The sequence below is a fragment of the Drosophila obscura genome, unplaced genomic scaffold (genome assembly GCF_018151105.1).
Source record: "Drosophila obscura isolate BZ-5 IFL unplaced genomic scaffold, ASM1815110v1 contig_200, whole genome shotgun sequence".
NCBI lineage: Eukaryota > Metazoa > Arthropoda > Insecta > Diptera > Drosophilidae > Drosophila > Drosophila obscura.
Window position 1 is genome coordinate 7,038,730 of NW_024542791.1, and position 16,044 is coordinate 7,054,773.

Here is a 16,044-nt window from a genome sequence, read left to right on the forward strand (position 1 = left end):
CAGACCATATAAGCGAAGGCAAACAACCAGAAAGAGACGGAAGGCGACTGTGGCAGTGCCACTGCCACTGCCACTGCCAGCAGGACGACCATCGCACATACATAAACAACCAGCACAGACACAACGACACTCTCATGCACGCCGATATACTACTCGTAGTGCTGGGTGCGGAGTTGGCTTTGTGTGCGCTTTTAAGTGGCTCTGCGTCTTGCCCACTCGGGTGCTCCACCACAGGAGTGAAACTTAGAAAAGGCACAGTGGCAGAGGTACTGAAAAGTGTGGCTAGAGAACAAAATATTATGACTATAAATATATGTAGTACCCTTCGTACCCTTACTGTTTGACTCTTTGGTATTTCTGCGCCTCAATTTTCTCATATTAAGTTTGCATTCTTTCTGTTCTGTACCACTGTGCCGGGCATGAAATCCTCTGCCGTTTGGCAGTCCTCGTTCCTACTTGCTACTTTGTAAGTAGCCACACAAAACAGGCAGGGCGAGGCAGGGCACATCACCCACACACAGACACACAAATATGAGCGCCCAAAGATACTCGGCGCTCGGTAGACACATGCGAGTGCGTACGAGTGTGTGCATGTGGTGGGGGAGAGCGCACTCTTATGCTCCTCCTTTGAGTCTGCATTGCCTTGGCAATATTTACAAGTCACTTGTTTTTATGCCTACATTAATTATGCGCGCCTCTGACTTTGGTTTTTGGTCGGAGCCGGAGCCGGAGCCGGAGCCTGGTGCTTGTCTTTGATTTTGATGCCGTTGCCACAATTTCTTCTTGGATTTGGTTTTGTGTTACTCGCTTCCTCTCTCTCCCTCTCTCTCTAGTGCTGTCAGCGATGTGGCTGCTTTTAGCACAGCCAACCACTCCATGGTATCCCTTTTTGTTTTTTTTTTTTGCAACTCACACCCACGCTGAGGCTCATATTTTTCTCGGTTTTAGTCGTCTTTGGGCGTGGGCTTAAGGCGCTTCCAATAAATTTCGACACTCATGTGGTGCTGGCTTCTTTAAACCTTGGTTTTAATTGCTGGGCGTTTAAAAGTGTCTTTCGCCTGAGGGGAGCTATCTGCTCTGCCACTGCTGCTGGTGCTGGTGCTGCTGCTCATAAATGTCAGGTCGAGGTAACAACTGGCTGCATTAACTGACCCAATTGTGCTTCCCTTTTGGCACTCGCTCGTCGTTTTCCTTTTGCGAATTTTAATGACATTATTGCGCACTGGAACGTATAATGCGCCAGTGTGAGTTGTGCTTTGCCTCTGACTCTTCTTTGAGCCGTGCAAGCCATCGTTTGCTATGGCCTTGCCTTGCTGTGGATCTCAATGTACTGTGCTCATTTTGGGCAGACACTGCGTATGCGTGATGTGGGCGAAATTATGCGTCTTATGGCCTGCTCTCACACGCCACTCGACCTTGTGACGCAACGAGTTGATTTCTTGAGATGTAAGAGACCATTGTGTTAGAGGAACTCATAAGAGTGCGCCTTAATTTACCACACATACGAGTATGTACATTCATATGTGCCCGAACATACTCGTATTAAAGATATTTTGGACGTAGATAAATATTTATCTTCCCATAACTGTACCCTATATTATCCGGCTACTGTTACGTACTTTAAAAGTAAAGCAAAAGATTTTTATGATATCTTAAAGGCTTCTGGAAGCAGTAAATAATTCCTTTGGGAAAAGATTCCTTTATTTTCCCCCTTTTTTATTGAAATTTATCTCTATTCATTTTGCTTGCATATTTCTCTATATTCAACCTGGCATTTTCATCGATTCATCTTGAATATTTTTCCCCTGCCTAATGGTGAATTTTCATTATTATCGCCTTCCATCGCCAACATTTCTCAGCTCCATTGCTGTGATTTTTTGTACACCACCCAATTCCACCTCCTCTCCATGAATAATAAAGGGCGGCATAATGTAGTTTTTATTAAATTCTTCAGTTTAATGCGTTTTATTCGGTTTAATTACCACTTATCCTTTTTACACTTTGCCTCTGTTATTATCATAATGCATTTTAATTGTAATTTAACTTAGAAATCAAATTAATAACTAGATTGTTTTCTTTTTGTTGCTCGTCTGTTGGATTCTCTCTTTTGTTTGTTAAATGTTTTTGTTACCTTTAATGGCATTTCATACAATATTTTTATTTATTCATACATATGTATATGTATGTATATTTTTTGCATTGCCTAACAACTAACTTAGTTCATAACTCTCCTTTCCTTTCCTTTCCATTGATTTTCTTTTTTTTTTTTGCATTTCATGTAATATAATATTTAAAATTACTTTTACCTTTTGGGCAGATGCCTGCCAGCAAATTCTTCTGTTTAATATTTCTTGGTGTGGCTCTGTGTGTTTTTGTGTCGAGATTTAAACAATTTTCAATGCTTTTTTTCTAGGCTAAAATTGTATTTCTTTTCGGTTTATCTGTTATCTAAATTTAGTTTCTGTTGCTATATGCCTTAAGGTGCAGGTTTTTGCCAACTAACTCTCTTGGTGAAAATAAAACTTAATCATTTATGAGTTCCTCTGTGAGTGAGTGAGTGAGTGAGTGAGTGAGTGTCTGGGTGTGTCTCAGTGTTGTGTGTTTGTTAAGTTCTTAGATCTAATGATTTATTTATGCAATTTACAATATTCCATACTGTGCTTAAATGATTGCTTTCTTCTTCTCCTCTCTCACATGCAGTTTTGGTATTGCTAATTGTTTTTCTGGTTACCTACAATCCTCCTCCAACGTTTCCCACCAAATTTTCACCTTCGGCATTGACTGGATCCGTTTGAGAGTTTCAATTTTACTCATATGTATGTACACACTCTGTGGGAAAGTCTTTATGGAGCATTAACGCCCATCCAAATTTAAACTTGAAACGCGAATAGTTTTGCAACTGCCATTCTATAACTACATTTACATACAAGTCTCGAACTGTCTTTGGGAGTTAGCCTATATTTAGTTAGTTCTTACCTAGTTAGACACGTTATTTAAGTACTAATTTACGATATCTATTTAAGATGTTACCCGGAAACACTTGTCTCATGTCTGCTCTTCTTTTGATATACCAAAACTCAGGATTGAAGATTCAAGATGTTTATGTGTGTGTGTTTGTGTGTGTGGGATACGGGAGAAAAGTTTCTCAAGTCTTTGCTTAGTAGAAAATAAATGTCATAAATTATTTAAATGCAACATTGGGGCGGATGTGGCCCAAATTAAAATTTCATAAACTAGAGCACACTACAAAGGGTAAACCCTTAATGCCACCCGCGATTTTCGGGGCGGAACACTCCACTTGCCCCAAAGCATGCTCGGACTTCCTGGGCGCCCCCACTCGAGCCGGTGGGCTCAGAGCCGAAGGTGGAGCCACAGCTGGAGACGGAGACGGAGCTGGAGCCGGGGCTCAAGTCCTTTGTGTCACAGAGCAGGTGTCGCCATGGTGAAAACACATGCCACTTGGCTCTGAAGTGTGCCACCGACTGAGAGCTGCCATCGCAATGGGAGGCCATTGTACGGGTTGGCAGAATTGTGTAGGACTCTTGGTGAGTCAATTGTCAACGAGAGCCGGAGCAAGAGATGGAGGATGAACAACTCAATCGACAAGCCAACAGACCCACAAACACTCACATGTCTAGTCGTAGGCCCTGTATTTCTTTCCAGGCATTCCTCCAACTCCATCCTCTGTGTTGCGTCTCTTTGGGTTTTTCCACCACTTTTGCTGTTCTTTATATGGCTTGTGTAGGCAGTGGCCAGGCGGAGCAGGGAAAGACGCTGAAAACTTTATATTAAATGAAAAACTTTTTCAATTACATCAGCGGAAATAAAACGCTGCCAGGCTGGCACTCGAGGCACGGAGCACGCAGCCGGCAGGCGGCAAACAGAAACAAACAAACGGCGACAAGAGCCTTTTGTTTAGCGGCTCGTCTTTGTTTTTCGGCTTTATTAGGTTAGGCCCCTCCACTGGGCCATTGTTCTATACTCTAACCTAATCTGGGGGTTCCAATGAATGCCACTCGACTGCCACTGAATCCACCGCCAGCCAGCCAGCCAGCCAGCCAGCCAGCCAGTATCAAATGGTTTAAAATTTATCCATTTCATATTGAAAATTCAATAGAAATTTGAACTTTTGCTCCATCAAATGGACAAAACACTTTTACGGTCACAGCGAATTGTGGGAAATTGAAAATTCATGTTTGCCTGAGTATTCAGCCATCGGTTAGCCTCAGTTTCGAGTTTTCTTTACTTGGCTTCGCATTTCTAGCTGTGCCAATTATTAGGTTAAACTTGGGTCTGCTTCTTTTGTTTGCTTCTTTTGCGGGTTTGTTGGCCAAGTGAGTCGACAAACAGGAAAGGAAGAGCCCGGAAAAACACAACAGAACCCACTGTTGGAAATAACTGAAGAGTAAACCAAGTCTTGAGGAGGGTTTTAGGTATATATGTATGTATATGTGTATGTATATATGTGTGTAAGTATATCTGATCAGCGTGCCTATTTACAGAGCAACTGAATCGTCTAAGGCAGCATCAGCTTGCGACGGGCCCCCGTTTGGGGGGCCTTGTCAGATGTCGCTCGTCTCCTGGCCATCGCCCACATAGCCCTCGTCGGGGCTGTCCGCCAGGGGACCGTTCAACTGCTTCAGTTTCGAGGTATCTCCACTGGCACCGCTCTCCTCTGTGGCAGCCGCTTCTGGGGTCGCCGCGGCACCGGCACCAGCGCCGGCGCCGGCTTCGGAGCCGGCTTCCTCCAGCCTCGGGGAGATGGCCTCGCTTTCGTCCAGCTCTGGAATGGTGCCAGTCCCAGTGGAGGTCGATGCTGTTGCAGTGGCTGCTGCTGCTGCTGCTGCTGATGGCGGAGGCGGTGGTGCTTGTGCTTGGACTTGCGACTGTGGTGTGGGCGACATGGCTGCCTGGGTGGGTGACTGGGCGTAGCGATAGCCAGGCAGACAGCTGGGCCACTGCTGGAACGGAGCCGGCAGCATCGATAGATCGCTCTTGTACCCCTCTGGCGGAGAGGGGAACTGCTGCTGCTGCTGCTGATGGAGCTGCATCTGCTGCTGTGGATAGCCCTCGGCGGTGAATCGAACATTGGGCATCTGGTACTTCTCATAGCTGACAGGGCCACGCTGGATGAACTCCGCCTCGAGGCTGTAGCGGAGACTCGAGTTGTTGGCCGCTGCCCCCTGGAACTGCTGCTGTTTGTGCAGCCGATTGTGTGGCAGCGTTCGATAAAAGTTTGCGGCAGGCTGCGGTCCTGCTGGCTGCAGCTGCTGCTGGTGCTGCTGCTGCTGTTGCTGCTGTTGCTGCTGCTGCTGGGGCGTCTGCTGCACCAAATGGGCGCTGCTGTAGTCGTAGGCGAAGCCATCCTGTCCCAGGAAGCAAACCGGATTCAAATGGACATCGACTTGGTGGGGCGCTGGCTGATGTGTGCCCGCCATCACTGACTTGAGTTGCATGCCCCGCGGCAGCGTGGTCATGGCCTGTGTGAAGCGTCCCATCAGGGGATAGGCGTGCGGATGCTGGTGGGGATGGGGATGGGCCGCGGCCAGCTGGTAGCAGCCCTCGTACTGGCCGCAATCGCTGGACGTCTCATAGTCTCCGGTGCCGTCCAGGGAGACGGCTGTCTTTAGCTTGTGCTTCACGCTCTCGGCATCGTTGACCAGATCGGGATTCTTCTCCTGGTAGTTGCGCAGGGAGGCGGGTGGCGAGCAGTAGGCGGCCGCCAGGCCATGCCCGTTGCTCAGCAGAAGAGGCGGCGACCCAGCGCCACTGCCCATCAGATTGACATTCAATTGGAGCTGCTGCTGCTGGCCGGGATTGGGCGTGGCGTACAGCAGCAGGTTCTGCTTCATTTGTCCGCCCAGAATGATGCCGCCGCCAGCTGCTCCGTTGGTCGCTTTGGTCGGAGTCATGGTGTCGCCCAGATGCATGCCAGCGTTCCCGGACATGCTGTCCGCTGCGTCGTTGAGGATCGAGGCGCACTTCATCATGCCCATGCCCGTGTCCTGGGTGCTGCCCGTGGAGGAGTCTGTGCCGCCTGCTATGCTCGTCACCTGGTCGCACTTCTTGCGCTGCTTGGCCGGCTCCGATGTGCGCTTGCACTTGACCACAATGGTGCAGAGGAGAACCACAAAGATGATCCCCCCGCCCGCACTGCTGGCCACAATGTAGTTCATGTAGTCGCGCGGAAAGGACACCTCGTTGACCACCGGCGGCTCCTTGATGATCACCCGCAGAGTGTAGTTGCTGAAGGTGGTGCCGGCTATGTTCTGGCCCACGCACGAGAAGGTGCCATTGTCCTCGGCCCCCACGTTGTAGATGAAGATCTCGCTGCGCTTCTCCTCGGCTCCGCTGCTGCCGATGCTCTCGTCGATGTAGTAGAACATGTGCAGGTTGTCCATCAGGCTGTCGTTGCTCATCACCTGGCCGTTGAAGAGCCAGAGGACCTTCGGCTCCGGAATGGCCCGCACCAGGCAGGTGATGGACATGTTGCGGCCCTCGCTCACCTCCGTGTAGCTCGACTGCGGACTCACCTCGGGCAGGCAGGCCAGCTGCTCCCTCTGCAGCCCCTTGATGACCTGCCCCTTGAGCCGGGCCGGCTCCATGCACTTGGGCTCCTCCGCCAACGGAGTGTTGTAGTTGACCAGCCAGGAGTGGACGTCCAGCAGACGGCAGTCGCAGTTCCAGCGATTGCTGTGGAGGCTGATGCCGTGCAGGGACTTGGGCAGGATGTGGTTGCCCTGGATGAAGCCGATGCGATTGCCGTCGAGACGCAGCCACTCGAGATTGTCCATGCCCACGAAGGCCTCGTTCTCGATGCGTTCCACCTGGCAGTTGGACAGCTCCAAGGTGGTCAAGAAGGACAAGTGACGGAAGGCCGAGGTCTTCAGCTCCCTGATGGGGTTCCCGCTCAGCGACAGACGCATCAACGAGCTATAGTCCTGGAAAGTCTCGCTCGGCACATGCTGCAGGGCGTTCTCACTGAGGTCCAGCTCCACGAGATTGGTCAGCCCCCGAAAGGCCTTCTCGTGTATGCGTATCAGCTGGTTGCGGGACAGATAGATCTTCTGCAGGTTTAGCAGATCCATGCGCAGGAAACGCTCCGACTGGAGCACCTGCAGGGAGTTGCCGCTGAAGTTTAGCACTTGAGTGCCCGGATCCATGCCCTCGGGAATGTTGGCCAGTTGCTGGCCACCGCACTCCACGGTCTGCTTGCCGCCCTTCCATTTGCAGATACAGACCTCCGGCGGGCAGCCGGCCACCAGTGGCAGCAGGAGCAGTAGAACCATAAAAGGAGCAGACATTTTCCCTAATTCTGTCTCTTTCTCTTTGTTTAAATTCAATCTTTTGAGTATTTTTCTGTTTTTAATTTTTCAAGTGTTTTCTGTGTCGCGTAGGCGTTTTCCCCCAGAGACTTCAGGGTTTTTGAAAATATCCCCCACAGCTCGGTCACGTTTGCCCGTCAAATTATGCCGTGGAAGTTGCTCCGCCAATATGATTAGCACTTTCCACTATGTCGCAGTTGCTTTAGTATAATGTTGATCGGACTCTTGTCACGTCCACCAGCCTCACTCTCTCTCTCTCTCTCTTTCTCTCTGTGTGTCTCTACTCGACGAGTGCCGCCGCTCTGTTGCATGCCCCGCATTGTGGCTGGGCCGCCATTATAATCAGAGTGATGCTCATCATTGTCCTGTCCTTGTCACTTTTGTCATGGCTGCCACTTCTACTTTTGCTGCTGCTTCTGCTGCTGCTGCTGCTCCTTATACTCCTTGTCTTTTGTATTAATTTCATAAAAATGCCAGCCTCTTGATTTTTCCCCTGACAGCGCCCAGAAGTAGGCAATGGCTTTCGCTATTGTCGCCTCTTGCAGCTTTCTGTCTTCTGCCTTGTGGTTTTTCCTTTCTCCTTTCTGCTTTCGGGTTTTCCCTTTTTTTTGCCTTTCTATTTTCCTTTTGGGTCTGTCTCCGATGGCAACGTTGTTTCACCGATGGCAAAGAAAGGCTTTTGTCCTTAATGAAATTATAATGTAATGCATTTCCTGTTCCTGTTCCTGTTCGTGTCGTTGTCGAAGTTGTTTTCTCTGTTGCTAAATGCCAGTTCCGTGGGGACACTGCAAGAAAATTAAAGAAACCATAATGCTGGGATTAGTTAGTGGGTAAATTAAATTTAAATATTTTATTAAAATCCAACAAAAGGCTTTACAATATTCAAAAATTCGTTGAGCATTTCTAGAAACCCGTTTATTTATTGCAGACATCAAATTTCAGACTTTATCCATATTTTACAACGCAAGGGTATTTAATGATTCGAAAGCTAACAATTTTTGTGTCTGTTTTTGTTATAAATGGAAAATAATTTCGATGATTATCTATGTGACATAGAGGCATAAATTACAGTGTGGTCAGGGTAATTTATTCCCGATAATAAAGCCTTCCGATTGGCTCTCTGTCCGCGTACGAGTGGTTCATATATTTGTAATAATTTTTTTGCTGCGTGAAATATTTCCACAAAAGCGACACAATTGTTCAGCTTAATGTTCGTGTGAGTGAGCGTATGGCTCGCTGTGTGATTGTTTGTTTTCTTGCATAATGAATCGGATTGCTCGATTTCATCTTTTCATCTGCCAAGTAAATCCTCAACAATAACAATCTCATTATGCTACTTTTCCACAGCATTGATATGGCTGGTATGCAAATACGTATATACATATGTATACGTTTATTTATGTGCCTCCCAATCAAAGAATGAAGCATGGATTTTCGAACATTGACACTGTAAAAATTGCCATTGCATGCAGCCATTGTTGTCGCTTTAATTGGATGTTATTTCATTGTAATCCCAATTATTTGCCTGCCCTATTAGGGCACCTCATTATATTTCACCTTGTCCTTATTATTCCCTTATTATTCATATTTTTCAAATTGTCATTCGGCCCCAGACAGACATGGAACTGTGGGCGGAGGTCTTTAAATTGGCCATGGCCCAGACGGCACTTAGATTTGTCGAAATTAATCAAGGGACATTAGGCATGCCGAGTGAAAAACAAAAGACCTCAGACCTCTGCAGCACACAAGCCCAAAACCAGAGACAATGTGCCGTGACAGGAGGAAGCGAGGGCAATAAACAATTGAGAATGTCAGGCATAAATCATGCAACATATTGCATTGTACGGATAGATCCTCTAGTTAAATAACAAATAAATTACAGTAAAATTAAGTTAAATGCAAGTTTATTGTGCGGACCGTGAGATTACATGAGAAAAGAGAACGCCGGCTGGCAAAATACAATACCATAAAACAAAAGCCCCGCCAGATATGCGTAACCAAAGCCTCGGACAAAAGCGAATAAAAAGATTCCAGCATCTGACGCGCCCTTCATTAGCCATCACCCACAGAACCAGCCCGGTCGGGCGGGACCAACGCCTTACTGCCTTACTGCCCACTCGACTGACAGCCTGAATGTCTAGAATTTCAGTTGGGAAAATCTTTGAAGAACAGTCTGGCGCCAAATGCAAATACGTAAATGGATACTCCTATACTTTGGCCAACAAATTGACTTGATTTGCTGCCACGGCCCATTGTCGTTGGCCGGGCACCTGAAGTCCTGCCTTTTGGGAATGGAGACATTATTAATAAGCAAACATTAATCATTGTGAGGGTATTTTCAATGGCCTAATGCTGCCGCAGCTGCCCTGCTCCTTCACTCAAATGCTTAGTGCTTAACATGTAATGGAAGCTGAGATTGTAAGTGAATCCCCATCCCGGACAGGTGGGCATGCATCGAGCCTGCCTAAGTCCCTGACTTACAGGAATTCAACAATGTTAATTAGAGAAATGTAGCTGAATATGATATGGCTTTGGCTACTCTGAATTGACTGCCATGGAACTAACCATTTACAGCTTTATTATAATTTAAATAATCTGACAACAATAGAGAGATATTGGCATATGTGACATCAAACCATAAATTCAAATCTCAACTATTTCAATTTTCTTTCTAATTAAATCTGGCCAGCTTCTGCTATTTTCTCTGACTGTCTCTCCCAAAGGAAATCTCCAATTGATTTTCTATAAATTTTTGCAATATTCTTCCGAGTTTATAAAATATTTTTAAATACGAATGGCTTTCAGTATTACAATTACAATTATTTCAAATCTTCTGAAATTTATCATTTCAATTCCCACAAAAAGCAATCTACCACTGTTCCACCCCTAAATATCAATAATATTTGCTATTCCTTATAAATTCCCATTAAATCGTACTAATTGGAGCATTTGTCGACGACCTCCTGCTATTTTCTGTGAATTTAAGTTAAATTTTTCAGTCTTTTCGTTTGCAGCAAGCACTTTTAATTAAATTTTTGGAAATATTCCAGTGCAGAACTTTTTGCGGAGTGAAACACGAAAAATATTCTCATTTGGTTGGCTTGTCAGCAAAACATTTTTTGACATTTTCATTTGTCAGTTATGAAGCAGATACACACATAGAGACACAGGGACAGACAAACAGAGAGACAGACAGACAGACAGACAGGGAGATAGATGTGTGGAGTAACTGTGTGTGCACATTTGTTATATCCTTATCACAAAATGATTTGACAGTCGAGACCAAGAGGCATTTGAACTGGCTTCTATATGTAACATTCCCAGTTCCTATCCCACTTTTTATCTAAGGCTCTTTTCTTGCTGTTTCCCTCTGTGGCCATCCCTGTTCCCCTCCCTTGATCTATCTCTTTCATTGGTGGCCTGTCTGGAAGTTTTCCTATTTTGTGTGATTTAATAAGATGACAAGAACGAGGAAGCCTTGGGCAATTTGAGAGATTTGTTCAAGCTCTGCTGACGCTGATGCTCCTGCTGCTGGCGGTGGTAAAATTATTCGAGCAGCCTCTGTAAATAGATAAATATTTATTTTATTTTTGCACATGTCCCATGTTGTGTCGAGCTCCGGCATTGACACGTCCCCTAAACTGCTGTCATTGGACATAATTTCAATTTCATTCCATTGCTCCTACCTAGAAAAATCAATAGGCATTTACACCAAATCGACCTTTCACTTGCAGACCGATGAAAATTTTATAAGAAATTCATTATGCCATCAGGGCTGTGTCAAACGCTTTGAAATATTGATGATACAATCAATAGATTTTGATTGGGAAAGGATTTGAGAGGTGTGTGGATGAATTAGCTAAAAGAGGTCCAATTTATTCGCCATCAAACCCCAAGATTTTCGTTTTCTCTGGCGTCAAAGTAAATGCTTAAGTACAGTCGCTGTCTCTGTGGCCGCACGGCTTTATAGGCTAAGCAGCCAAACTAAAGTGCCACCTAATAAGCTTAAACTGAATTAACAAACTTATCAACGGCTACGCCAAACGGCAATTTGGCAAGCAGTTCAGTTGCCTTTGGCAGCACCACCGCTACATACCACAAGGACAAGTTGTGGTCTCATTCCCACCGACACAGTAAACAGCTTTGGGGCATTTTTGACGGCCTCAAAAAACATGAGAAAATGAGAAAGTCGGTATGCCCGATAGTAAGTGGAGAACAACGTAGGTATCTGAATTACGTTTTGTTCCTTATAGTACTTAGGGAGAGCGGGTCTCTCTGATCATATTTAAGTAACTAAAATATCTTCTGCAGAGGAGACCAATTAAATTCTGTACTTGAATATTCTCTAGAAATTTAATTGAATTTAAGGCCAGTAAAAAACTACTGTAGCTCTTCTTTTTTAAAGCTTTCGTCTCGCGTGCTTCGCTCTCGAGCGGAATTAGTCATGCAGTCCGGGAGAACTTCAAAGTGGCGCTACGAACATGTCATAACATGTGAAAATTAAAATTTACATCACAACTTAAGCGACGTTCTGGCACAGGCTCCTGTCCCGGCTGGTCGCTTTTTGCCTGCTTCCCTTTGGCTGGCCGAGCACTTAATTTGGCACATTGCCGTGCATATTCTGGTCGGGGAAAAGCCAGTGTGTCGACGACAACAATCCGCTCAGGTGCAGCCACAGTGGCGACAACATGGCCGTGTGGGCAAGGATACGGACATGGACATGGACTGGGGGACTGAGACTGAGAGCCGGGCAACGACGAGCACCATTTTGTTGTAAAATGCATACATTTTTTACAACCCTGCCATGGCACTGGCATAACAGCAACAACAAAAATCGCAGCAATGGTCATAAAACTTATACCTTTTCCTACGAATTACGAGCCCGCAACTAGCCGCAGTGAGTGGGGCTACGGTACTCCTGGGCGTGGCAGCAAATAAAATTACGCATGCAATGGCAAAATAAAATATGCATCAGAAATAAGCTGCAGCTGAATCCGAAAGGTGCAAAAAATATCACAATTTACAACCCAACAAAAAAAAAAGCCAAGACAGAAGTGTAGAATCGAGTTGCTGGACTTTAAGGGACCCTGCAGTCAGTGGAGGATATAACAAGTCAGGTATTTAATCAAGTCAAAGTCTGTGTGCCACACTAGGATTTGTCCCACAATTTAATTGAAATATTTCATGTATCTACATATTTTAAAATAAAAATGCAGCATTTTTGGCTGTAATATACAAGTGCATGACGTCTATATAGCCCTGTACCTCAACCTTGTAAAACCTTTACGAATTTTGGGTGCTCTCTCTCTCTGTCTGGACAGTGATTAACAGTCCTTTCAGTCAATGTTCTACTGAGGCAGAGATCAATCTATAAGCATTGCTAAGAACTATTTGCTTCGTCAGTAATTAATTCAAACAGTTTCCTACAGGGTATGAACACTTCGGCTTGACATTCGTTTGGCCTCCACAGCTCCCCGCGAATTCTGGCTTTATGTTAATTTCTACTTTAAGCTTGCCAAGGCAAACACAAATACAAATATGAATATGAAACAAGAGTTGGGCAAAAAATATCACTTAAAATATTTTTTTTGAAAACTTTGCCAGCTGACGCTGAAAGCTTTAAGAGCCTCACGCCCTGCGAACAGCGCATAAAAAAATCAACTAATTTTCATTTTATGCTGCTGATGCTGCCACGAAAAAAAAAAGGAGAACATTTTTAATTCAAGTGCGCCAGACACGCACACGCAAACGCCCACACTAACAGCCTCTAAAATTTTAATAGCTCACACATTATAAACGCAAATAAACGCCAACGACTCGTCTCGGGCCAGGCCAGGCAGGCCAGGCCCCACGGCTCCTTACATTCCTTTGAGCACTTGGAGCCCGCTTTCAGTGAGCATTTCGATGTGGCATGCCTCTGGTGCTGGAGCTGGTGCTGGTTGCTGGTGTTGTACAATACATTTGCCTAGCAGCTTAAGCTGTTTGTGGCATGTGCACTTAGAGGCACTGAACGGAGGCAACCGACAAGAGCTGGCGAGGAAGGGGCATAAGTTCCCAGGCTTCCTTCCAACCTACAAGTTTTCCCAACGTCCAGTGCACACTTAAGGGGATTTCTCCTAACTTTTTTCCTGCCTTTTCTGATTTCCTACACTCTTGGAGAGTATTTTGATTTTGGTGCAGAGCCGGTAGTGGGTTGTGTCTATGTGTATTTCTCCAACAAGGTAGCCACAAACCTTTCAGTTTACTTACGACATAAAAACAGTCGAGCAACAAGAACAACAAGCCTTGATGAGAATACCAATACCGATACTAATATCTAGGGAAAATCCCAGCTGATATAGTGCACAAGGGTATGCATAGCTTCGGCCATATAATCTAGAATCCCTTTTCTCCTTTTTTGCCACTGCCACGACTGCAACTTAAAGGCACTAAAGTTGCACAAAATTAAGCATACTTCTCGGCTCTCAGCATCATATTATGCTTATCATTATGTTTATGCTACGACTACGCTACGAGTATATGTTAGCCCTAGTGTTGTTGCCATTTTCCTGGCCACAGCTGCTGCCCGAAAAGTTCATTTCCCTCCGTCTAAGGAGCCGTAAGGTGTTTTGGGCTAAAACTTCCATAGAAGGAGAGGTGTTTCTGGGCTAAGGAAATCCTGGCATTGCACAAACTTCTTAATTGCTTTTAAAGTTTCGCAAATATTTCCTTTGAAACTCTTCGATCGCAAACTAATTCATCGTGGACACAATTTCCGTGTTGCTTAATAAATGTCTATTAATAAAATATCAATAAAAGAGAGAAATATTTCCCTTGTTTATTAGCTTCTCACATACTTTTTATGCTGATTAATTGCCTTTTAATATAAGCCAAAACTTTTCTTCAGAGAACAACAGCTGCAAAGGGGAAACAGTTTTGCATAGAATTAAACGAAATTTGTTTTCCATTTTGCTCCTCCCTCCAACCTCAAACGAATATTGACCGGCCAAATAAGCTGTTCAAGAAAGTTTCAAAGTTGCGGTAACAAAACTGAATTATTTTGTTGTTTTTTTTTTTTGGTGTAATTTGGCCAACAAGTTTCGTCTTACAAGGTAATCCCCGATGATCTACAAAGCCCAGCTTCTGAAAAGCTACGTACGCTTTCAGTTTAATTTTCAACAATGGATAAGTTCATTCAAATAAAATTGAATACTTTCGTCAATGTGCATAACTTTAAAATGGGATTTTAGGCCAAACATTGAGTGTGTACAAAATGTTCATAGCCTTTTAATCTTTACGAGAGCTTAAAAACAAACAAAAAAATATTATTGACATATGTGTATTGTTCTTGGTTTATGCTTAAGCCCACATACGATCGATAAAGTTCATTTTTCTTAGCTCATTTAAATGTGCCACAAAAACCTTTTCCCCAAGGATCTCATCCTATTTTTGTCTCCCATTTTATTGCCTTTGCGTAATGTTTAATTATACGCGGGCTGATGATGTCCTGATAGCTTTTCCTTTTCGTTTTTTGTTTGGCGCATAAACATAACGCAGTTTATATTTTATTTATTTTTTCCCCTTTTTTGGGGAAACCAATCATAAAACCTTCCGAAGCGCAGCGTCTACCAAACGGTTTTATGACATTCTTTCTGCCCTGGTATCCTTCTAAAGCCACGCCCCTGCCGCCCATCCACACATGCGGCTGGGGGTAATTTGCCATAAAAAATTGGAGCACAGGCTCGTATTTGTGCAATTTCACAGAAATTGTCAATTTGCACTCCCCCAAAGTCTAAGCCGGAATGATGATGACGAGCGATGCCGGGAGGGCCCTAGTGGGGTCGAAGAAGATAAGAATGGAGCCTCCGGCTCCAGGACTCGGGGACTTGGCACTCGGGGATCGGGAATCGGGAATCGGGCACGCAAATACGCCTTGATATTTTTATGTGTCTGTGTGCATTGGAAAATCGACTGTTAGCATTTAACGCTGCAAATTCACCGCATTTATGTGTTCTTCCTTGGCCCAGACTTTATTTGATTTTCATTTAATTTCACACACTGACACCGCCCTAAGAATTGGCATAACAATTACCTCGGAAATGGGCAATGGACGAAGGAACACGAAGGATGGGTCTGGTGGTGTTTGTGGTGGTGCACGCGAAGGCGGATGAGTCCAAGCACCGTCCGGGCACTGAACTGAATCCCCGGCCCAGCTTCGGCCCGGGATATTTGCTATCTGCAATGCACTAACAATGGCCGCCTCAATGGCACGTAATTGCAGTGTACACAGGCGCACGACGCACAGTGGGACATACTGGGGATAAATGGGTGGGGATTTTCCTTAAGGCTTATAAATAAATAGTAGTTATCATATTACACATAAAATAATATTTTCTTTCAAATCGTTGTAATTGTTATGCAAAAGTATGCAAAAGTAATATTATGTCTTTAAAGTCACCCAAAACCACAGATTCGTTCCACAGTACCAGCAACTACTGTGCTCTATGGCAACATATCCTTGCAACTAGCGCTTCCGTTTCCGTGCGTCAAGGGGAAGACTCTTGCTCGCTCTTGTGCCTTTGGACGGGCCTCTTCTTTCCATTGACGATGCTGCTGCTGCCATTGCTGCCGCTGCTGCTGTTGCTGTTGTGGATGCCACTTCAGACCGCCTTTGTTGTCGCTTGCCGTGTGAATGAGTGCAATTAGCAGTGCCACTTGCTCTCAACGATGCCGTTTTGTT

The 16,044-nt window shown here is 45.1% G+C and overlaps 1 protein-coding gene across 1 annotated transcript in view; it reads right to left on the bottom strand.

Annotated features, from left to right (window-relative positions):
* Window positions 1-3,115: 3,115 nt before the first annotated feature.
* Window positions 3,116-16,044, bottom strand: part of LOC111081215 — a 46,017-nt gene continuing 33,088 nt past the window's right edge. Inside the window, exon 4 of the mRNA XM_041593869.1 lies at window positions 3,116-8,110. Coding sequence (XP_041449803.1) covers window positions 4,563-7,304 — 2,742 coding nt within the window. The 5' untranslated portion in view covers window positions 7,305-8,110 and the 3' untranslated portion in view covers window positions 3,116-4,562. The remainder of the gene's footprint in view (window positions 8,111-16,044) is intronic.